Source organism: Lagopus leucura, unplaced genomic scaffold (assembly GCF_019238085.1).
Source record: "Lagopus leucura isolate 7727_CA_CO unplaced genomic scaffold, USGS_WTPT01 Super-Scaffold_100159, whole genome shotgun sequence".
Taxonomy (NCBI): domain Eukaryota; kingdom Metazoa; phylum Chordata; class Aves; order Galliformes; family Phasianidae; genus Lagopus; species Lagopus leucura.
Genome location: NW_024962335.1, coordinates 24,085,889 through 24,100,689, shown reverse-complemented (window position 1 = coordinate 24,100,689; position 14,801 = coordinate 24,085,889). Strand labels below are relative to the sequence as shown.

The 14,801-nt window shown below is 45.1% G+C and overlaps 1 protein-coding gene across 4 annotated transcripts; it reads left to right on the top strand.

Annotated features, from left to right (window-relative positions):
- Nucleotides 1-13,468, top strand: LOC122190391 (aldo-keto reductase family 1 member B1-like). Of its 4 annotated transcripts, XM_042890358.1 has the most exons (13): nucleotides 1-19; nucleotides 5,891-6,025; nucleotides 6,254-6,366; nucleotides 6,474-6,589; nucleotides 7,244-7,411; nucleotides 8,576-8,692; nucleotides 9,875-9,952; nucleotides 10,516-10,638; nucleotides 11,118-11,218; nucleotides 11,380-11,461; nucleotides 11,924-12,007; nucleotides 12,740-12,822; nucleotides 13,050-13,468. In XM_042890358.1, the coding sequence occupies exons 3-13, from the start codon at nucleotides 6,351-6,353 to the stop codon at nucleotides 13,090-13,092; spliced, it is 1,011 nt and encodes a 336-aa protein (XP_042746292.1). In that variant the 5' UTR covers nucleotides 1-19; nucleotides 5,891-6,025; nucleotides 6,254-6,350; the 3' UTR covers nucleotides 13,093-13,468. The 4 variants fall into 4 exon arrangements, 3 of the variants coding, with proteins under 3 accessions (XP_042746292.1, XP_042746295.1, XP_042746293.1); XR_006182114.1 differs by lacking the exons at nucleotides 12,740-12,822; nucleotides 13,050-13,468 and adding an exon at nucleotides 11,585-11,740 and having other exon boundaries at nucleotides 11,924-12,010; XM_042890361.1 differs by lacking the exons at nucleotides 6,254-6,366; nucleotides 6,474-6,589.
- The last annotated feature ends 1,333 nt before the right edge of the window (nucleotides 13,469-14,801 follow it).

The window sequence follows — 14,801 nt, the reverse complement described above, 5'->3', positions numbered from 1 at the left end:
GGATGGGTGTAGTCAGCCAGTAAGTGACATCGATTCTTTACTTTCAATTCTTACCTCTTGAATTATCTTCACAGTGTGGTTTCTGTCAGAGCTGCTAGGTAGCATGAAATTCAATTGACAAAATTTATTAATTCAAGTAATAGAAGGTTTGTCCAAAAATACTTCTCCAACAGACAAGTAAATATACTCATTTTGAAACCAAAGAATAGAAACAGCAGACCACAAACTCATTTTCAATTCATACTTCAAGTACAAAAGATGGGTTCTCATGGATCATTTTGCCTTTCTCCACATTAGAAAAATTGGGATGCATATCTTCACACATTCTTCTGGCATTTACACAATTCAGATCATGGAGTCACAAAGTCACAGAATCACAGACTCATGGAATGGCTTGGGTTGGGAGGGACCTTAAAGATCACCCACTTCCAAGTCCCTTGCTATTGGCTGGGATGCCAACCACTACATCAGGTTGCCCAAGGCTCCTTAAAATCCCCCTTTTGTGGTTCCTCCATGCACTGAACACACCTCGATCTAACACATGCTTTAGTCATTAAAAGTACTTTCTCTTTTTGACTTCTTTCAGGGCCAGAACACACAAGGAGTACCCTTTCCATGCAGAATACTGATGCTGTTTGTAACCGGGCCTTCTCTAGCCCCCTGGTGTTTCCTATGCCTCTCCCCTAGCTTTGAGCTCTATATCTAGCTTTCTTACTGCATCTGCCTTGTTGCTGCCAGTGAAGTCAGAGGGCACTTATTCCACTGATTTTGTCTGAGTTTATTCTTTGGAAGATGTATTCAGTAGAATAAATTGTGCGATGTAATAATTTTCTGCTTATCAGAAGAGAGGAGGATTACTGAACTATCTAGCAGAACTGCTCAGCGGAAAACGAGGACAGTTTGAACTCTTGAACCACTATTCAGCAAGTGCCTTCAGTTTTGCATCAATGCAAACCAGAGGCTAATCCACAAGAATTAACAGACATCCACCATTGCATTTGAATTCTCCCATTTTTTAAATACAAGTAACTTTAAAGCTTGAAATTATTACTGGATGAAATGTTAGGGCAGGAATGATGGGTTGAATCGTTTTTGTTTAGAAATTAAATGAAATCCCTATAAATTTACCCTTCTTTCTTTCTTTGAGCATTAGCACAGGGGAAGGGAAACAATAAAATCATGGAGGGCTGGGTAACACAAGATGTCATCCTAACTCCAATGTGGTGTTAGGAAGCATCTTTCCTTTATTCCTCATGATACATTCCAAGCAACTTCACAAACAAGTGCGTGCTCTCAGAGTTTGGGTTCTACATTTAAATGACACACATGAGCATTACTTGGGGGAACATATTTATTCTTTTCCAAGATCTCATTAGTATATGCTAAAGTCCCTCTGGCCACGCACAGTAGCATCTAAGGTGGTTACATGCCCACTTACTTTTTCCCCATTTTTCCACCATGAGCTTCATCACTGAGACTTTTGGTTGACTTCTAGCTTTTTTTCCCCCAATTTGGCAAATTTCCATGCCTTGTTAGGCTATAACTTTCAAAATAATATAGGTGAAACTTCAAGGAAAACATCCTTGCACCTAGTTTAATGCAAACATAAGTAGCCTATTAATGACTCCAGGGCTTCATGTGAAGCAGAATTAAGAGAAAGCAAGACTGTTCACACACCAAGCAAGCTGAAATGGAAAGTTTTACAACTAGCACTCATTGATTCCTTTTGCTAAACTAATACATTGGTCCTTAAACTAATATACTGATAGCTATTGCTAAATACTAGCAATACTAGTAGCAATACTAGTAAATACTCAGAAATACTAGATCGGTGGTTTTTCTTTCTTTGTGTAATGAAGTGTGAATTTCTCCACTCAAAAAAAAGGAGATTTTGAGATGGGTACAATGTCAGAAACAGTGCAAAAATTATCACTACTCACCTTTCCACAAGATGATAAAATTGGGCAAGCTCACCAGTTCCTTCTCCATTTTCATGAAGGGAAACAAGGAATATCAACAAGAATGCATTCAGGCCTTGTCTTGCATCATGAATAGTGACTTCATTGCATTCTGCTAGACCATGGAAGAGCTGGTAGATGCTGGTCTGGTAAAAGCCATTGGAACTTCCAGCATTAACTGCAAGCAGAATGAAAGAATCCAAAACAAGCCAGGACTGAATTATAACCCTGAAAACAACCAAGTAAGCTGATGAGTAAGCCAATAATTGTGAACCCAGTTGCATTGCTCTCAGGAATTATGAAGATCTGAATAAAGCTGCTAAAGGGTATGAAAAGAGGGAGAACAAAGTGGACACTCCATGTACTCCAAATGCCACTTTGTGGAAAATTTTGATTTCAAAGCAGACAAGGAAAGTTCATGATGCTCTCACCGTGTTTATTTATTTTATTATTTTTTATATTTTATTATTTTATTATATTTATTTGCAACCCTTGTTTTCAAATATAGCAACACTGTGAAACACTCTTTCCCACCTTACACAAAAAATGGAGAATCTGAGATGGTCTTCTAAGTGACAGCTTGTTTCCTTCAAACTCTTGGGAGACTAAGCATCTCTTAATAACTTAAAAGAGCATCACATTTTCACCCTATTGACTGAACAATGAGCCTAAATATCATGTACTTATTTTAAATTTCTTTGATGTCAACACATCTTATAGTAGTACCTCCAAGTCTGCTGGCTGCTCACAGTTTTACTGACGCTCTCTTCCTCTCTCATATCCCTTCAGTTACCCTCTTGTTGGCATGTTGCAACTCTTTTTGTCACCAAAACACCTATTTGGTGTAGCTCAAAAAATGACGATTTCACCTAGTTCTGCTAGGTTAAATACCTTATCTGCCAGACAGCTACAAGCTTATATCCCAAAAACTCTCCTCACATTCCTCTCTTTGTGTCTGTGCTCCTTCCCATAGCCTCAGAACCAGATTCACTGGGGCTGCCTGGGAAGCCAAAACATATCACCTCAAGCTCTTTATGCTATGGCACTGTCACAACGCGGTTGCTGCTTCTTGGATGTCCACCTCTCTGCACAGGATCACACACTGTGTACAAACACTAAAATACACCCTTCACTCAATCATATGAGTTCTGTGCTATTTTTTTGCAGAAGAATGTTCTCTAGCCTGTACTAATAACTGGAAATAATTAGAAGTGAAAACAACAAAGAGGGAACTCCACAGTAAACAAGAAGAAAGACGGTCCTCTTAAGATTCTGAAAAAACCGAGGACCTACTTTAACTTCCCAACTTCACCACACGCGCTCTGCGGGAATTCAGCAGCAACGCTGAGACCTGCTGAGAGAACTGAGGGCGAAGAAAGGGGTGTACAAGCTCTGGAAACAAGGCTGTGTCACCTGGGAAGAGTACAGGAACGCCGTCCGGACTTGCAGACGTGGGATCAGGGAAGCCAAGGCGCAGGCAGAACTGAACTTGGCAAGGGACGTGAAAAACAATAAGAAAACCTTCTACAGGTACATTGCCCAGAAGAGACAGGCCAAAACGGGCGTACCTACTTTGGTAAATTTAAAAGGAGAACTGGCTTCAACAGATGAAGAGAAAGCTGAGGTGCTGAATGAGTTCTTCACCTCGGTCTTCACTGGTGGCCAGGATTCTAGTCTTTTTCACGTCCCTGAACCCTGCATCCCCAAACCTCTATGTGGGGACCAAGGAGGTAAATCCCTCCCCACTGTAAGGGCAGAGCAAGTCCGAGAGTGCCTCCTTAGACTGAATGAATACAAGTCTATGGGGCCGGATGGCGTGCATCCCAGGGTCCTGAAGGAGCTGGCTGAGGTGGTTGCCGAGCCGCTCTCCATCATATTTGAGAAGTCGTGGCTGTCAGGTGAGGTCCTGAACGACTGGAGGAAGGGTCATGTCACTCCCATATACAAGAAGGGGAGCAGGGAGGACCCGGGGAACTACAGGCCGGTGAGTCTCACCTCCGTGCCTGGGAAGATCATGGAACAGATCCTCCTGGACAACATGCTTGGTCACATAAAGAATGAGCATGTGATCCGAGACAGCCAGCACGGCTTCACCAAAGGAAGGTCATGCCTAACTAATCTTGTGGCCTTCTATGATGGAGTGACGGCATTGGTGGACGAAGGGAAGGCGACCGATGTCATTTACCTGGACCTGAGCAAGGCCTTTGACATGGTCCCCCACCACATCCTCATCTCCAAATTGGAGGGAAGTGGATTTGATGGGTGGACGACCCGATGGATAAGCAATTGGTTGAAAGGCCGCAGACAGAGGGTGGTGGTCAATGGCTCTATGTCCAGGTGGAGGCCGGTAACAAGTGGTGTCCCCCAAGGGTCTGTCTTGGGACCGGTGCTCTTTAACATCTTTATTAATGACATCGATGAGGGAATTGAGTGCACCCTCAGCAAGTTTGCTGACGACACCAAGCTGAGTGGTGCGGTTGATACGGTGGAAGGAAGGGATGCCATTCAGAGGGACCTCGACAGGCTGGAGGGCTGGGCTCGGGTGAACCTGATGAGGTTCAACACGGCAAAGTGCAAGGTTTTGCATTTGGGCCGGAAGAACCCCAGGCACCTGTACAGGCTGGGAGGAGTGGTCCTTGAGAGCAGCTCGGCAGAGAAGGACCTGGGGATCCTGATGGACGAGAGACTGAACATGAGCCAGCAGTGCGCTCTGGCAGCTCGAAAGGCAAATGGGATCCTGGGCTCCATCAGGAGAGGGGTGGCCAGCAGGGACAGGGAGGTGATTGTCCCTCTCTACTCGGCTCTTGTGAGGCCCCATCTGGAGTACTGTGTCCAGGTGTGGAGCCCTCAGTACAAGAAAGACATTGAGATTTTGGAAAGGGTCCAGAGGAGGGCGACTAAGATGATCAGGGGGCTGGAGCACCTCCCCTATGAGGACAGGCTGAGGGAGTTGGGCTTGTTCAGCCTGGAGAAGAGAAGGCTGCGGGGTGACCTCATTGCAGCCTATCAATACCTGAAGGGAACCTACACCCAGGAGGGGAGTAAACTCTTCAAAAGGGCTGATAACAGCAGGACTAGGGGAAATGGTTTTAAGTTGAAGGAGGGAAGATTTAGGTTGGATGTTAGGGGGAAGTTCTTTACTAGGAGAGTGGTTAGGCCCTGGAACGGGCTGCCCAGGGAGGTTGTGGATGCCCCGTCCTTGGACGTGTTTAAGGCCAGGTTGGACGGGGTCCTGGGCAACCTGATCTGAATGTGTATGTTTGGTGGCCCTGCTAGGCAGGGGGGTTGGAACTACATGATCCTTGGGGTCCCTTCCAACCCGGGTGATTCTGTGATTCTGTGATTCTGTGATTCTGTGAACGCTGGCTCTGGGTCTGGCTTCCCTCTCTCTGCAGTACAGGTAAAATCACCACTGGTCAAGAGAATGACTTCTTCCTCTCTATTGCCACTCCATGTGTCACTCATCGCTCATCCGCACCAGCACAGGACTGCTCTGTGAGCTGTTTCACACCACGTCTTAGGGCTCCAGTTTGCTGAATCTTTATAGTTCAACCTCTGGCTTTATTAATGCTGAGTCATGGGACAAAGTGTCACTGTAACTCAAACAGGAGGTAACCAACAGGGCAAACTTCAGAAGCGTGTTGCCAATCACTACCAAGGCACGTGCCTGCAGCTGTGCACAGGGTCAAGACCCTGCACAAGCACAGACCTGCTAGGGACAGCTACCCTCAACCCCCCTTTTTGAAAAGAACAGACTGAGAAGAAAAGTTCATGGGTTGTGCTGCAGCACACCCTGTGTTGACAAACTTTTGTCACTATTAATTTCAGATTACACATGAACTTGTGTGAACTGAGATTAAAATGCAGCCTTGTTGCTGGACACGTGAGAACTCCAACACACATTAATGCTCCACCATCCTCCCCCCGCCCAGGGGCAGCACCATCAGGATTAAGCAGGCTGGGCTACAGCAGAGCCAGCCTGAGGAGCAGCATGAGGAGCCATGGCGACCTACGTGCAGCTGAACACTGGAGCCAAGATGCCCATCCTGGGGCTGGACATCTGGAAGGTAACAGCTTGACAGAAAAGCACTCGTACTGCAGAGCTCCCTGGCGCCGAGATGGCTTGCTTCTGCTCTGCCTGGCTGTGGGACTGAGCCTGTGTGAGAGAGGGGCTATGGAGAAATGGATGGAGGTGGGCCTCCAGTTCTGGAGCACTGCTCTTGGGAAATAAATAAATCAGAGACGATTACTTTCTATAAGGTGGTGTTCTCATTTTTGTTTTTCCACCAATTCAGGGTTAGCCTTGACGTACCTGAAACAGTCTGGCAATTGGACTCAGTGTTCTTTGTAGGACCCTTCCAACTGGAACTATTCTACTCGAGTTGTCATCACATGATCCTTGCCACAGGTACGTAATTCTTTGAAGCCTCTCCCCAAAAAAGTCAGGCTCAGGAAAAAAAGAGCACTCTGGTGTTTTGTCCTCTTACTGAAGAAGCCTTGTTACTGTCCAAACAGCTGAACTTGCCAAGCTTTCACAGACCTGCAGAGCACATGCTGTTGATGCCACCAGCTCATCCTGGCACCGCTCCAGTACAAAATCTGATTGTTTCTGGCAGTTCCTACCCCAAGAGGTAATTCCTTGTTTCTGAGAATGGTAATGCCGGTGCTAACATAGTCCCTCCCAATAGACGCGCGCTGTGCAGAGGCAAGACTCCGTCGCATACGTCGCGCTCAGCCCATCCCACCAGCACACAGCGGCACCGCGCAGGAAGGCGGAGCTCCCCGCTCCGGGGCGGGGCGGCAGGAGGCAGCGCCCACAGCGGGGCCGGGCTTAAAGACCTCGGCGAGAGGAGGCTGCCTTCGTGTTGAGCATGGCGAGCTGTCTGCGCCTGGGCGCTGCGGCCAGAATCCCCACGGTGGGGTTGGGCACCTGGAAGGTAATGGGACTCCCGCGGCTTGCAGCGCCCGGCAGTGGCGGCTCTGTGTCGCCCGTTCTGGGTCCGGGTCGCTGAGCCGCCTCCGCCGAGCTAAAGCCTTCCTGGCCGGCTGCTGCTGCAGTCTCTGGGCAGCAGCGGTGGAAGGGCTACGATCTGGCTCTGCTGGGCAAAGCTGGGACCCGCGTGGGAACAGCAGGTGGATGGCTGGAGCAGGCTCTGGCCCTGGTGCCTCTGCATGCTGTGTGCACAGGCTTAAAATAAATGTTTTGGAAGAAGTTTCTCTACCTACTTCAGAAACAGTCTGCAAGGGTCCCAAACCGTAATGTATTGTGCCCTTATCTTGCCCAGGCTCCACCGGGTAAGGCGGAATCTGCAGTGATGGCTGCAATTGATGCTGGGTATCGCCACTTTGACTGTGCCTATGTGTACCAGAACGAGAAGGAGGTTGGGGATGGGATCCAGCAGAAAATCAAGGAAGGCGTTGTGAAACGAGAGGACCTCTTCATTGTCAGTAAGGTAAATGTCCAATGGCCTTGGGTAGAGACTGCCATACTTGCCCAGTGATGTTGCTGTAGGAAAAAAAAAAAAACCTAGAACTTGAAGCATTCTTATGCAATGTTATGGTGAAACTCCTAGTGCAAATGAAATGACTCTTGGTACTCTTCTTGTTTCATTCCCATAACCACAATGATATAGTTTATACCTCTCAGATGTTGACTGCTATTGATTCTGTTGTTGTAGCTATTGGATAGGAATGTGAGTTCTTTGAGGTCAGAGCAGAGAAAAGGATCATAACTGTTGACAGCTTTCTTCCCCAGTTAGCCAGATAATATTGAATGGAGTCAGACTGATTTTTTTATTCCCCTGGAAGCTCTGTAACACCTTGAGCACCACAGCCCTTCTGTATTCTGGCAGTCTTCTGAAGAGAAGCAGAAGTACTGAAAGGAGGGGGGAACATGGCCCTGCACCTCATATTCCTGCTAGAGTAGGCAAAAGAAGAGAAGCATCAAGGCATGTGAAAATCAGTGATGCAGGGCTCTGAGATAACTAACTTGTGGCCATGAGTTGGTACAGAGGCACTGGCAGCGTGGTAACTGCACCTTGTTGATGGCAAAAGAGACAGGCTTTGCAGTGGTTGGTGCCTATGGAGCAACTCTGCTTGTTCTGGCAGTGGGGCTTATGCTTCTCTTCTGTGTAAGCAAGATGAGGTTCTGGGCATTTTGGAGCAACATAATCTGCTTTGCACACACACTGGATAAGACGTGAGTGTGGGCATTCTTCTTTATTAAAGAAAATGGGGAGTTGATTCATCTGCATGGCTTTTCATATCTTCATGGCATTACCTGCTATGTTCAGTGCAGAAGTTCCAGGCATAGTCATATCTGACAGGTATCTGTCTTCATTTTTGAAGCCATCTACTGCAAGGGCAGGCCCTCTGTAAAAGGGAGTAGCATAGGTGGTGTTAACTGAGCAACAGAGGATTCTTTGTATATGACCCTATTCACGTGCTGCTCTTGCCATCACAATCTGGTCCAGCTCACAGAGGAAGCTCCATTTTAAGAGCAACAGGTTAGTCTAATTCCACGTTGCCTTCCAAAGGAGTGCTTTTATCTAATGCAGGAGAACACTGGAAAGCTTTAACTCCGGAGGTCATGGTGTGACTTGTCTTTTTGTCTCCAGTTGTGGTGCACGTTCTTTGAAAAGCCTCTGGTGAAAGGAGCTTGCCAGAAGACACTTGCCAGCCTGAAACTGGATTACCTGGACCTCTACCTCATGCACTGGCCTTTTGGGTTCAAGGTATGGTAATGGAGATGCACGCGTTTTTTTAATGATCACTGTTTTTGAAGACTTATGGCTTTACAGCCCAATCATTGCTAGCACTGAGGAATAACCTTGATCTTTATTCTTGAGAATGCTACTTGCATGCCCGTCTTACCATAGGTTTTGACAGACTCAAAACTGGAGGCAGATCTCCCAGCTGCAAGCAGTAGCTAGGCTCTTCTCCCTCTCTTTTACAAATCCAAAATATGCTTCTCTGAAAATCATGTTTTATGGAGAGCTGGCTACATTTTGCTGCCTGACAGGTTCTTTTCTCTGTGTTACAGAATCACGTCTAGAGATTGTTTCTGTTTTTCATTTCTGCTTTCAATCACTGAGTCCTCAGTTCAGTATAGACTGAGTTAACCTTTGCTGTAGGAGCCTTACTGTTGTTCCACAAAGCCTGCATTGCAAAAGGGGTGACTTCTGTGGAGCTGAAGTCTTTCAGACTGATGTCTGAGTTTGGTTATTTCTAGTCTTACCTTCTCCTTCCTGCTACAGTGTGAGTGGTCTCCATCCTACCTCTTGCTTCTGAATTGCTTAACTTCATGTTCTATTTTAGCTTTGTTAACAAAGCCGTGAAAGTGAAACTCTCCTTGCAGCAGCAGCGAACTCAGTTGTTAGATGCAGTTTAGTCTTGCTGTCTTGACACAGCTTGCTCTCAAAGGCTCTTCTGACTTTCCTGGCATGGTAACAGCATTCTTGAGCTTTGCCATGGATGACCTGCCACAGCACGTAATGTCTCTTTTCAACAGATTTGGTTTAGTACTGGCCAGAGCTGTGTGTTACCTTTATCAAAAACTAAGTCCTGTGATGCACTTCTGGAGGGGGGGGGGGAAGAATCAGTTCTTAAATGGGTGAAAAAAGAATACCATATGAAGTGATACATATGAATTTCTTACCCCAATCTGGATCTGAGTGTTTTCTTTCCCCGTAGATGTTTAGGTGAGTCATTACTTTGAGGAGCCCAGCAGAAATATCTGCCTTGATTGGCCAGAAATACCTCCAATTACTCATTTCATGCAGGAAGGAAGAAATGACTGTAGAAAGAATTGGTATTCTTGACTGCATCAGTGGTTTAAGCTGTCTTGGTCCTGAGCTGTCACTGTCTTAGACAAACTTCTCAACAGATTTTTCAAACATTTTCTTTCTTGCTGACAGGCAGGAGAGGACCTGCTTCCCACAGATGACAAAGGCATGTCTATCCCCAGCAGTGCTGATATTCTGCAAACGTGGGAGGTAAGCTTAGCCACAGTGACAGTCATGTCTTCTGTCCTAAGCAATGATTTCAGTAGTTCACAGTGTGGTTCCTGCATGGAGGCAGATTTCTTAACAAAGAATGTACAGAAGTAAATTCAGATTACTCCCAGGGGAGCTGCAGAACAATCTGAAGTTGAAATAGTTCTTTGCTTGTCCATGACAACTGTACAGTTGTTCTCAAACTACTCAAGTACAAGGATTTTGTAGAAATAAAAGCAATTTAGGCTATAATCTTGCCATCATCCTAGAGCATAGCTCTCCAGTGCTGTCACAGTAGTAGATCATAGACTGGTGATAAACTTTTCCTTGTGTAATTCAGCATGAATTTCTCAGCCATAAAAAAGATTTTTGGGCTTGGCTGGAAGACGATGAAAGACAGAGTGCAAAAATTACCAGTACCCACTCTTTCCCAAGAGAGTTAAGTTGGGCAATCCTACCAGTTATTTCTCCCTTCATAAGAAGGGAGACAAGGCACATCAGGAAGAATGTGTTCAGGCCCTGTCTTGCATCATGGATAGTAACTTTGCTGCTCTCTCTGTTAGGCCATGGAAGAGCTGGTGGATGCTGGTCTGGTAAAAGCCATTGGCATCTCCAACTTCAACCATGAGCAGATCGAAAGACTCTTGAACAAGCCAGGACTGAAACACAAGCCTGTAAACAACCAGGTAAGCTGCTAATAGTGAACAGTTTTCAGGAATTACAGTGATCTAATTCCAGTTGCATGAGGATATGGAAAAAGGGGGAACAAAGTGGACTATCACAGTATGTATTTCAGTTCCCACTGTACTGGGTACTAAAAGGACTGAGATACTTTTTCTCAGCTTCCTGTGGCACCGTTTACAGATATAGGAATATTTCTTTGTGAAACATTCTTTCTGAGTGATAAAAGAGCATATATGTGAGCTGTGATTGTGTAACCAAGGATTTTTATGAAACTTCTTAGAACAAAATCCAAAATGTATATAAGGACTCAGTATAAAAATTAGTGCCCTACAGAATTATGGGTTTATATTATCCCACAGCCCACCTGCAGGCAAAGATGAAGGCAGCCTATAATTAGGGAACTTAAGACTTTGGGGGGGGGGGGGAATCTCTGGAGCATTACTGTAGTTCTACAAGTACCTGTGTGTTCCTGTGTTGGCAGATAGAGTGTCACCCATACCTTTCCCAGGAGAAGCTTATCAACTATTGCCAATCCAAAGGGATCACTGTGACAGCATATTGTCCCCTCGGACGGCCTGATAGGTAATTTATGAATGGGTTAGCATGGCTTAAGTTTATAACTTTCAGACTAACTGAAAGAGAAATGGTGCAGGTGTGTGTATACACAAATACGCAGTGGTTAATTACTTATAGGGAGAAACCTTTTAGAGTGGCTCTTTGCCATTCCTGCTTTCTCTCTGTAGGGCCACACCAGAGGAGCCTGCTATTTTGGATAACCCCAAGATTAAAGGGATCGCAGCAAAGCACAACAAAACCCCAGCACAGGTAGGTGGGCACCAGAAAATAACATCCATTAAGGAAAATATACAGGGTATACACCCTCTATGTGTATATACCCATGTCTGTGTGCTCCCAGTGAACCGTAGTGGGTCTCTGTGATGTTAACAGGCAATACTGCAGGCTGCATAGAAGCCATCCTGCATATGCTGGAAGAAAATCTTTGGCCCTCAGTGAAGATTCTTGAGCCATCTTCAATTGCCATGTCCCCTCTCAGGCCCTGTTGCAGAGAGTGAAAGCTTGCATAAATTACTGATTGTCTGGATGGTAAGAAAAGGAACTCATAATCTCAAAACTGGATGGGAAAGGAGAAAGGAGACTTCCTGTGAGGGGCTCTGTCACTTCACCCTTTGCTCTTCAGAAAGCACTATCTAAACCACAAGGACAGGAATAATTTGAAGCTCATATCTATGTAAGTGCCTGTACCTCTCTCTCTCTCTTTCCTTGCAGGTTCTCCTTCGCTTCCAGGTCCAGAGAAATGTGATTGTGATCCCCAAGTCTGTCACACCACAGCGCATTGTAGAGAACTGCAAGGTGAGTGATGACAAGTGACCCTTCCCCTGCAGAGCAAGCAGGGATCCTTCCTCAGACTTCCCAAGTCGTCCTCAGACAAGAGCACAGGCCTTTTTCCATCTGCATTTTTACCTGTACTGAGGGCTAAGTGAAATCTGAAGTGAAAACTGCAGCTGCAGAAGAGAGGTTGACAGAGGTCTTGGGTAACACTGCCAGTCATCTTTACATTGTCTCCTATTCTGCAGAAAGAGAATGAATTGGCCTGCAGGGCTGGCTTGGAGCACAAGTGCAGTAGCATGCCAAAGAAGCTTATATAGCGTAAGCAGTGTTAAGAATCCTGATCTTATTCCTCTAACTGCTAAGTTGCTGGTATTTTCCTGATGTTGGACATCAGGCTTTTAGAAGAAACATAAATATATTGGAATACTGAAATCTTCCAAATCTTTATTTAGAACTGGAATGAAATGCATCTTCAACAAATAGTGTCTCAGAATGCATCTAACTACATATGAAGCTTCTTGCAACAGCCAGTACGTCTGTGACTTTAGGGCTTTATGTTTTTTGTTTGTTTAATTCTTCCTGCCATGGGCATCCAAGCAGGCTCTCCCTTTTTCCCCCTCCACCACCCTCCCCCCAACCTCATGAAGCCGTTCTTAACCAACATCCCTTCCCCTGTGGACTTGCTCTTTTGTGAGCTTTTCTGTCAGTCTGATTTGTTCAAAGAGGTGATTTCCAGCTGTTTTTCCTTGTTAGGTGTTTGACTTTGAACTGACTAAAGAAGAGATGGCAACTATTCTCAACCTAAACAGAAACTGGAGAATTTGTGACATGGCCATGTAAGTGACAGCTGTTTCCTTCAAATTCTTAATTTTTTTCCTTGTTGAGATTATAGTAAACTGGTGTCAGCTTCTGTGGAGCTGGCTAGTGGCAGGCAGAGTGAGCTATCACTTGCAAATGTGCACCATGGAAACATACTTAGACAAAGCTTTAGTTTGAAGGTCAGTAACTGCTGTCTTGTCAGCATTTATTTTACCTATAATCATTCCTCTTTGTCTTCCTTCAGGTGCAGAAACCACAAGGAGTATCCTTTCAATGCTGAATACTGAAAATAGCTTTATCCTGCCCTCCTGCAGGCCTGTAGGGTTTAATGAGATTCTACCACTACCTACAGTGATCCACTGTGTACCTTGTACTACTGTATCCATCCTGACAGCAAAGAGACTTTCTCTAGTAGAACAAAATAATAAAGTTGCTCTGAAGAAAAAAATGCAGACTGTAATAACTGGCTGCGATAGTTCTTTACTCATTAGGTACTTGTCTTTGCTGTTTTGCCATTTCAGCCAGTAAATTATTCACTTCTAGAATATGACCCAAAGCTTTTTCTTGAAATGAATGTCTGATCTACATGCATAATTGCTTTATTGCAGTCACTTTCTTTACCAACCTAACCTGAACTGTGACTTGTTTGTATTCTCTCAAAAATAAAAAAGTTTGAATACTAACAGCGTGGAAGCTCTTGTCTAATGTGGAAAAACTGTTGTTGTGTTTAAAAAATATCATCTGAAACAACTGTGCATTTTAAACTATGTCATGGGAGTACTAAGATTTTTATCTTGCTCAAGTGTTTAATACCCAAGTACAATGCACCTTAGTTGATGGAACAAGACAGATGGCAGCAGCAGATGTGGCATACCGCAGTATGGGTTGGTATCAAGAAGCACCAGGAGACCATAACTGGAAGCTGCTAGTTGTAGGCTGTATGGTGCTACTACTGCACCAACTGATTTAGCTAGCAGCCTGTGCTGGCATTTCTCTATGATTAACAGAGGCTGTATGGAGAGGGAAGGCAGTGTTAACCAATACTGAACAGCAGTGCCACCTTGCACCCTCTACTCTGAAGTGCTGATGCTGGGCTGCTGCCCAAAGCCTGACACACTCAGCTGGCATAAGAGTCATGTTCCCTTCAGGCTGACAGCACAACTAGGACAGGCCTGATTTAACTAATGTTGTGTAAGGGTGAAGCGTTCCCTGCAAAAGCCTTTCCCTGATGGAGGGGGATGCAGAAAAGGAAGGTGTGTCATTGAGCAGTACTAATGGAGCTAGCAGGTGTTGCAACAGCATAGTATTTCAAGGGTCTTTGGTTGTGACATGCCTTGGGCTAATGGATTCAGGGCATACTGAAAGAATTAGAATTTACAAGGGAGTAAGGCATGGCCTTTTGGTTCTATGCCATTTGTCTTTTTATTTATTTTAAAATTTCCACAACTGAAACACCACACATCATACTTTTCCTTTCCAGAGCCATCTGCTTGTAGTGGCTATTAATTCCCCTAGGATAATTCCCTTCGAGAAAACCACATCGTGCTTTTCCCTACAGCCACTGGAGGGCAGCCATCCCTCAGAAGAGACCTGTAGCAACAGACTCAGCGGTCTCCTGCAGGTTCTCTTTACCTTCCAGATCAAGGGAAATATGATTGTGAACTCAAACTCTGTCATGCCACGGCACTTTGTGGAGAACTTTGAAGTGAGTGTTACGAGTGACCTGGCATCCTACAACCTCCAGAGCAAGCACGGATCCTCTCTCAACTTTCCCAGACTCTCACGGAAAAGGAGTGGCAGATCCTTTCAGTATGCCCATACAGATTGATATTGAAAAATTATTTTGATATTTTATTTTTTGCTTGCAAGAAGGTATTTGTTAGAAAAGCAAATTGTGAGCTGTAGTAAGTCCCTGGCCCTGTATGGAATTACTGAGGAAGAAGTAGGGAGAGACTTTGAAACACAAAGTCAGATTTGTATTCACTTTTGTATTGCA

Excerpts from the sequence above, each read along its gene's own strand:
- LOC122190391 (XM_042890358.1), top strand. Across the intron at positions 7,412-8,575 it reads ACCTCTTCATTGTCAGTAAG|TTGTGGTGCACGTTCTTTGA; the intron begins GTAAATGTCCAA and ends TTTTGTCTCCAG. Across the intron at positions 10,639-11,117 it reads ACAAGCCTGTAAACAACCAG|ATAGAGTGTCACCCATACCT; the intron begins GTAAGCTGCTAA and ends CTGTGTTGGCAG.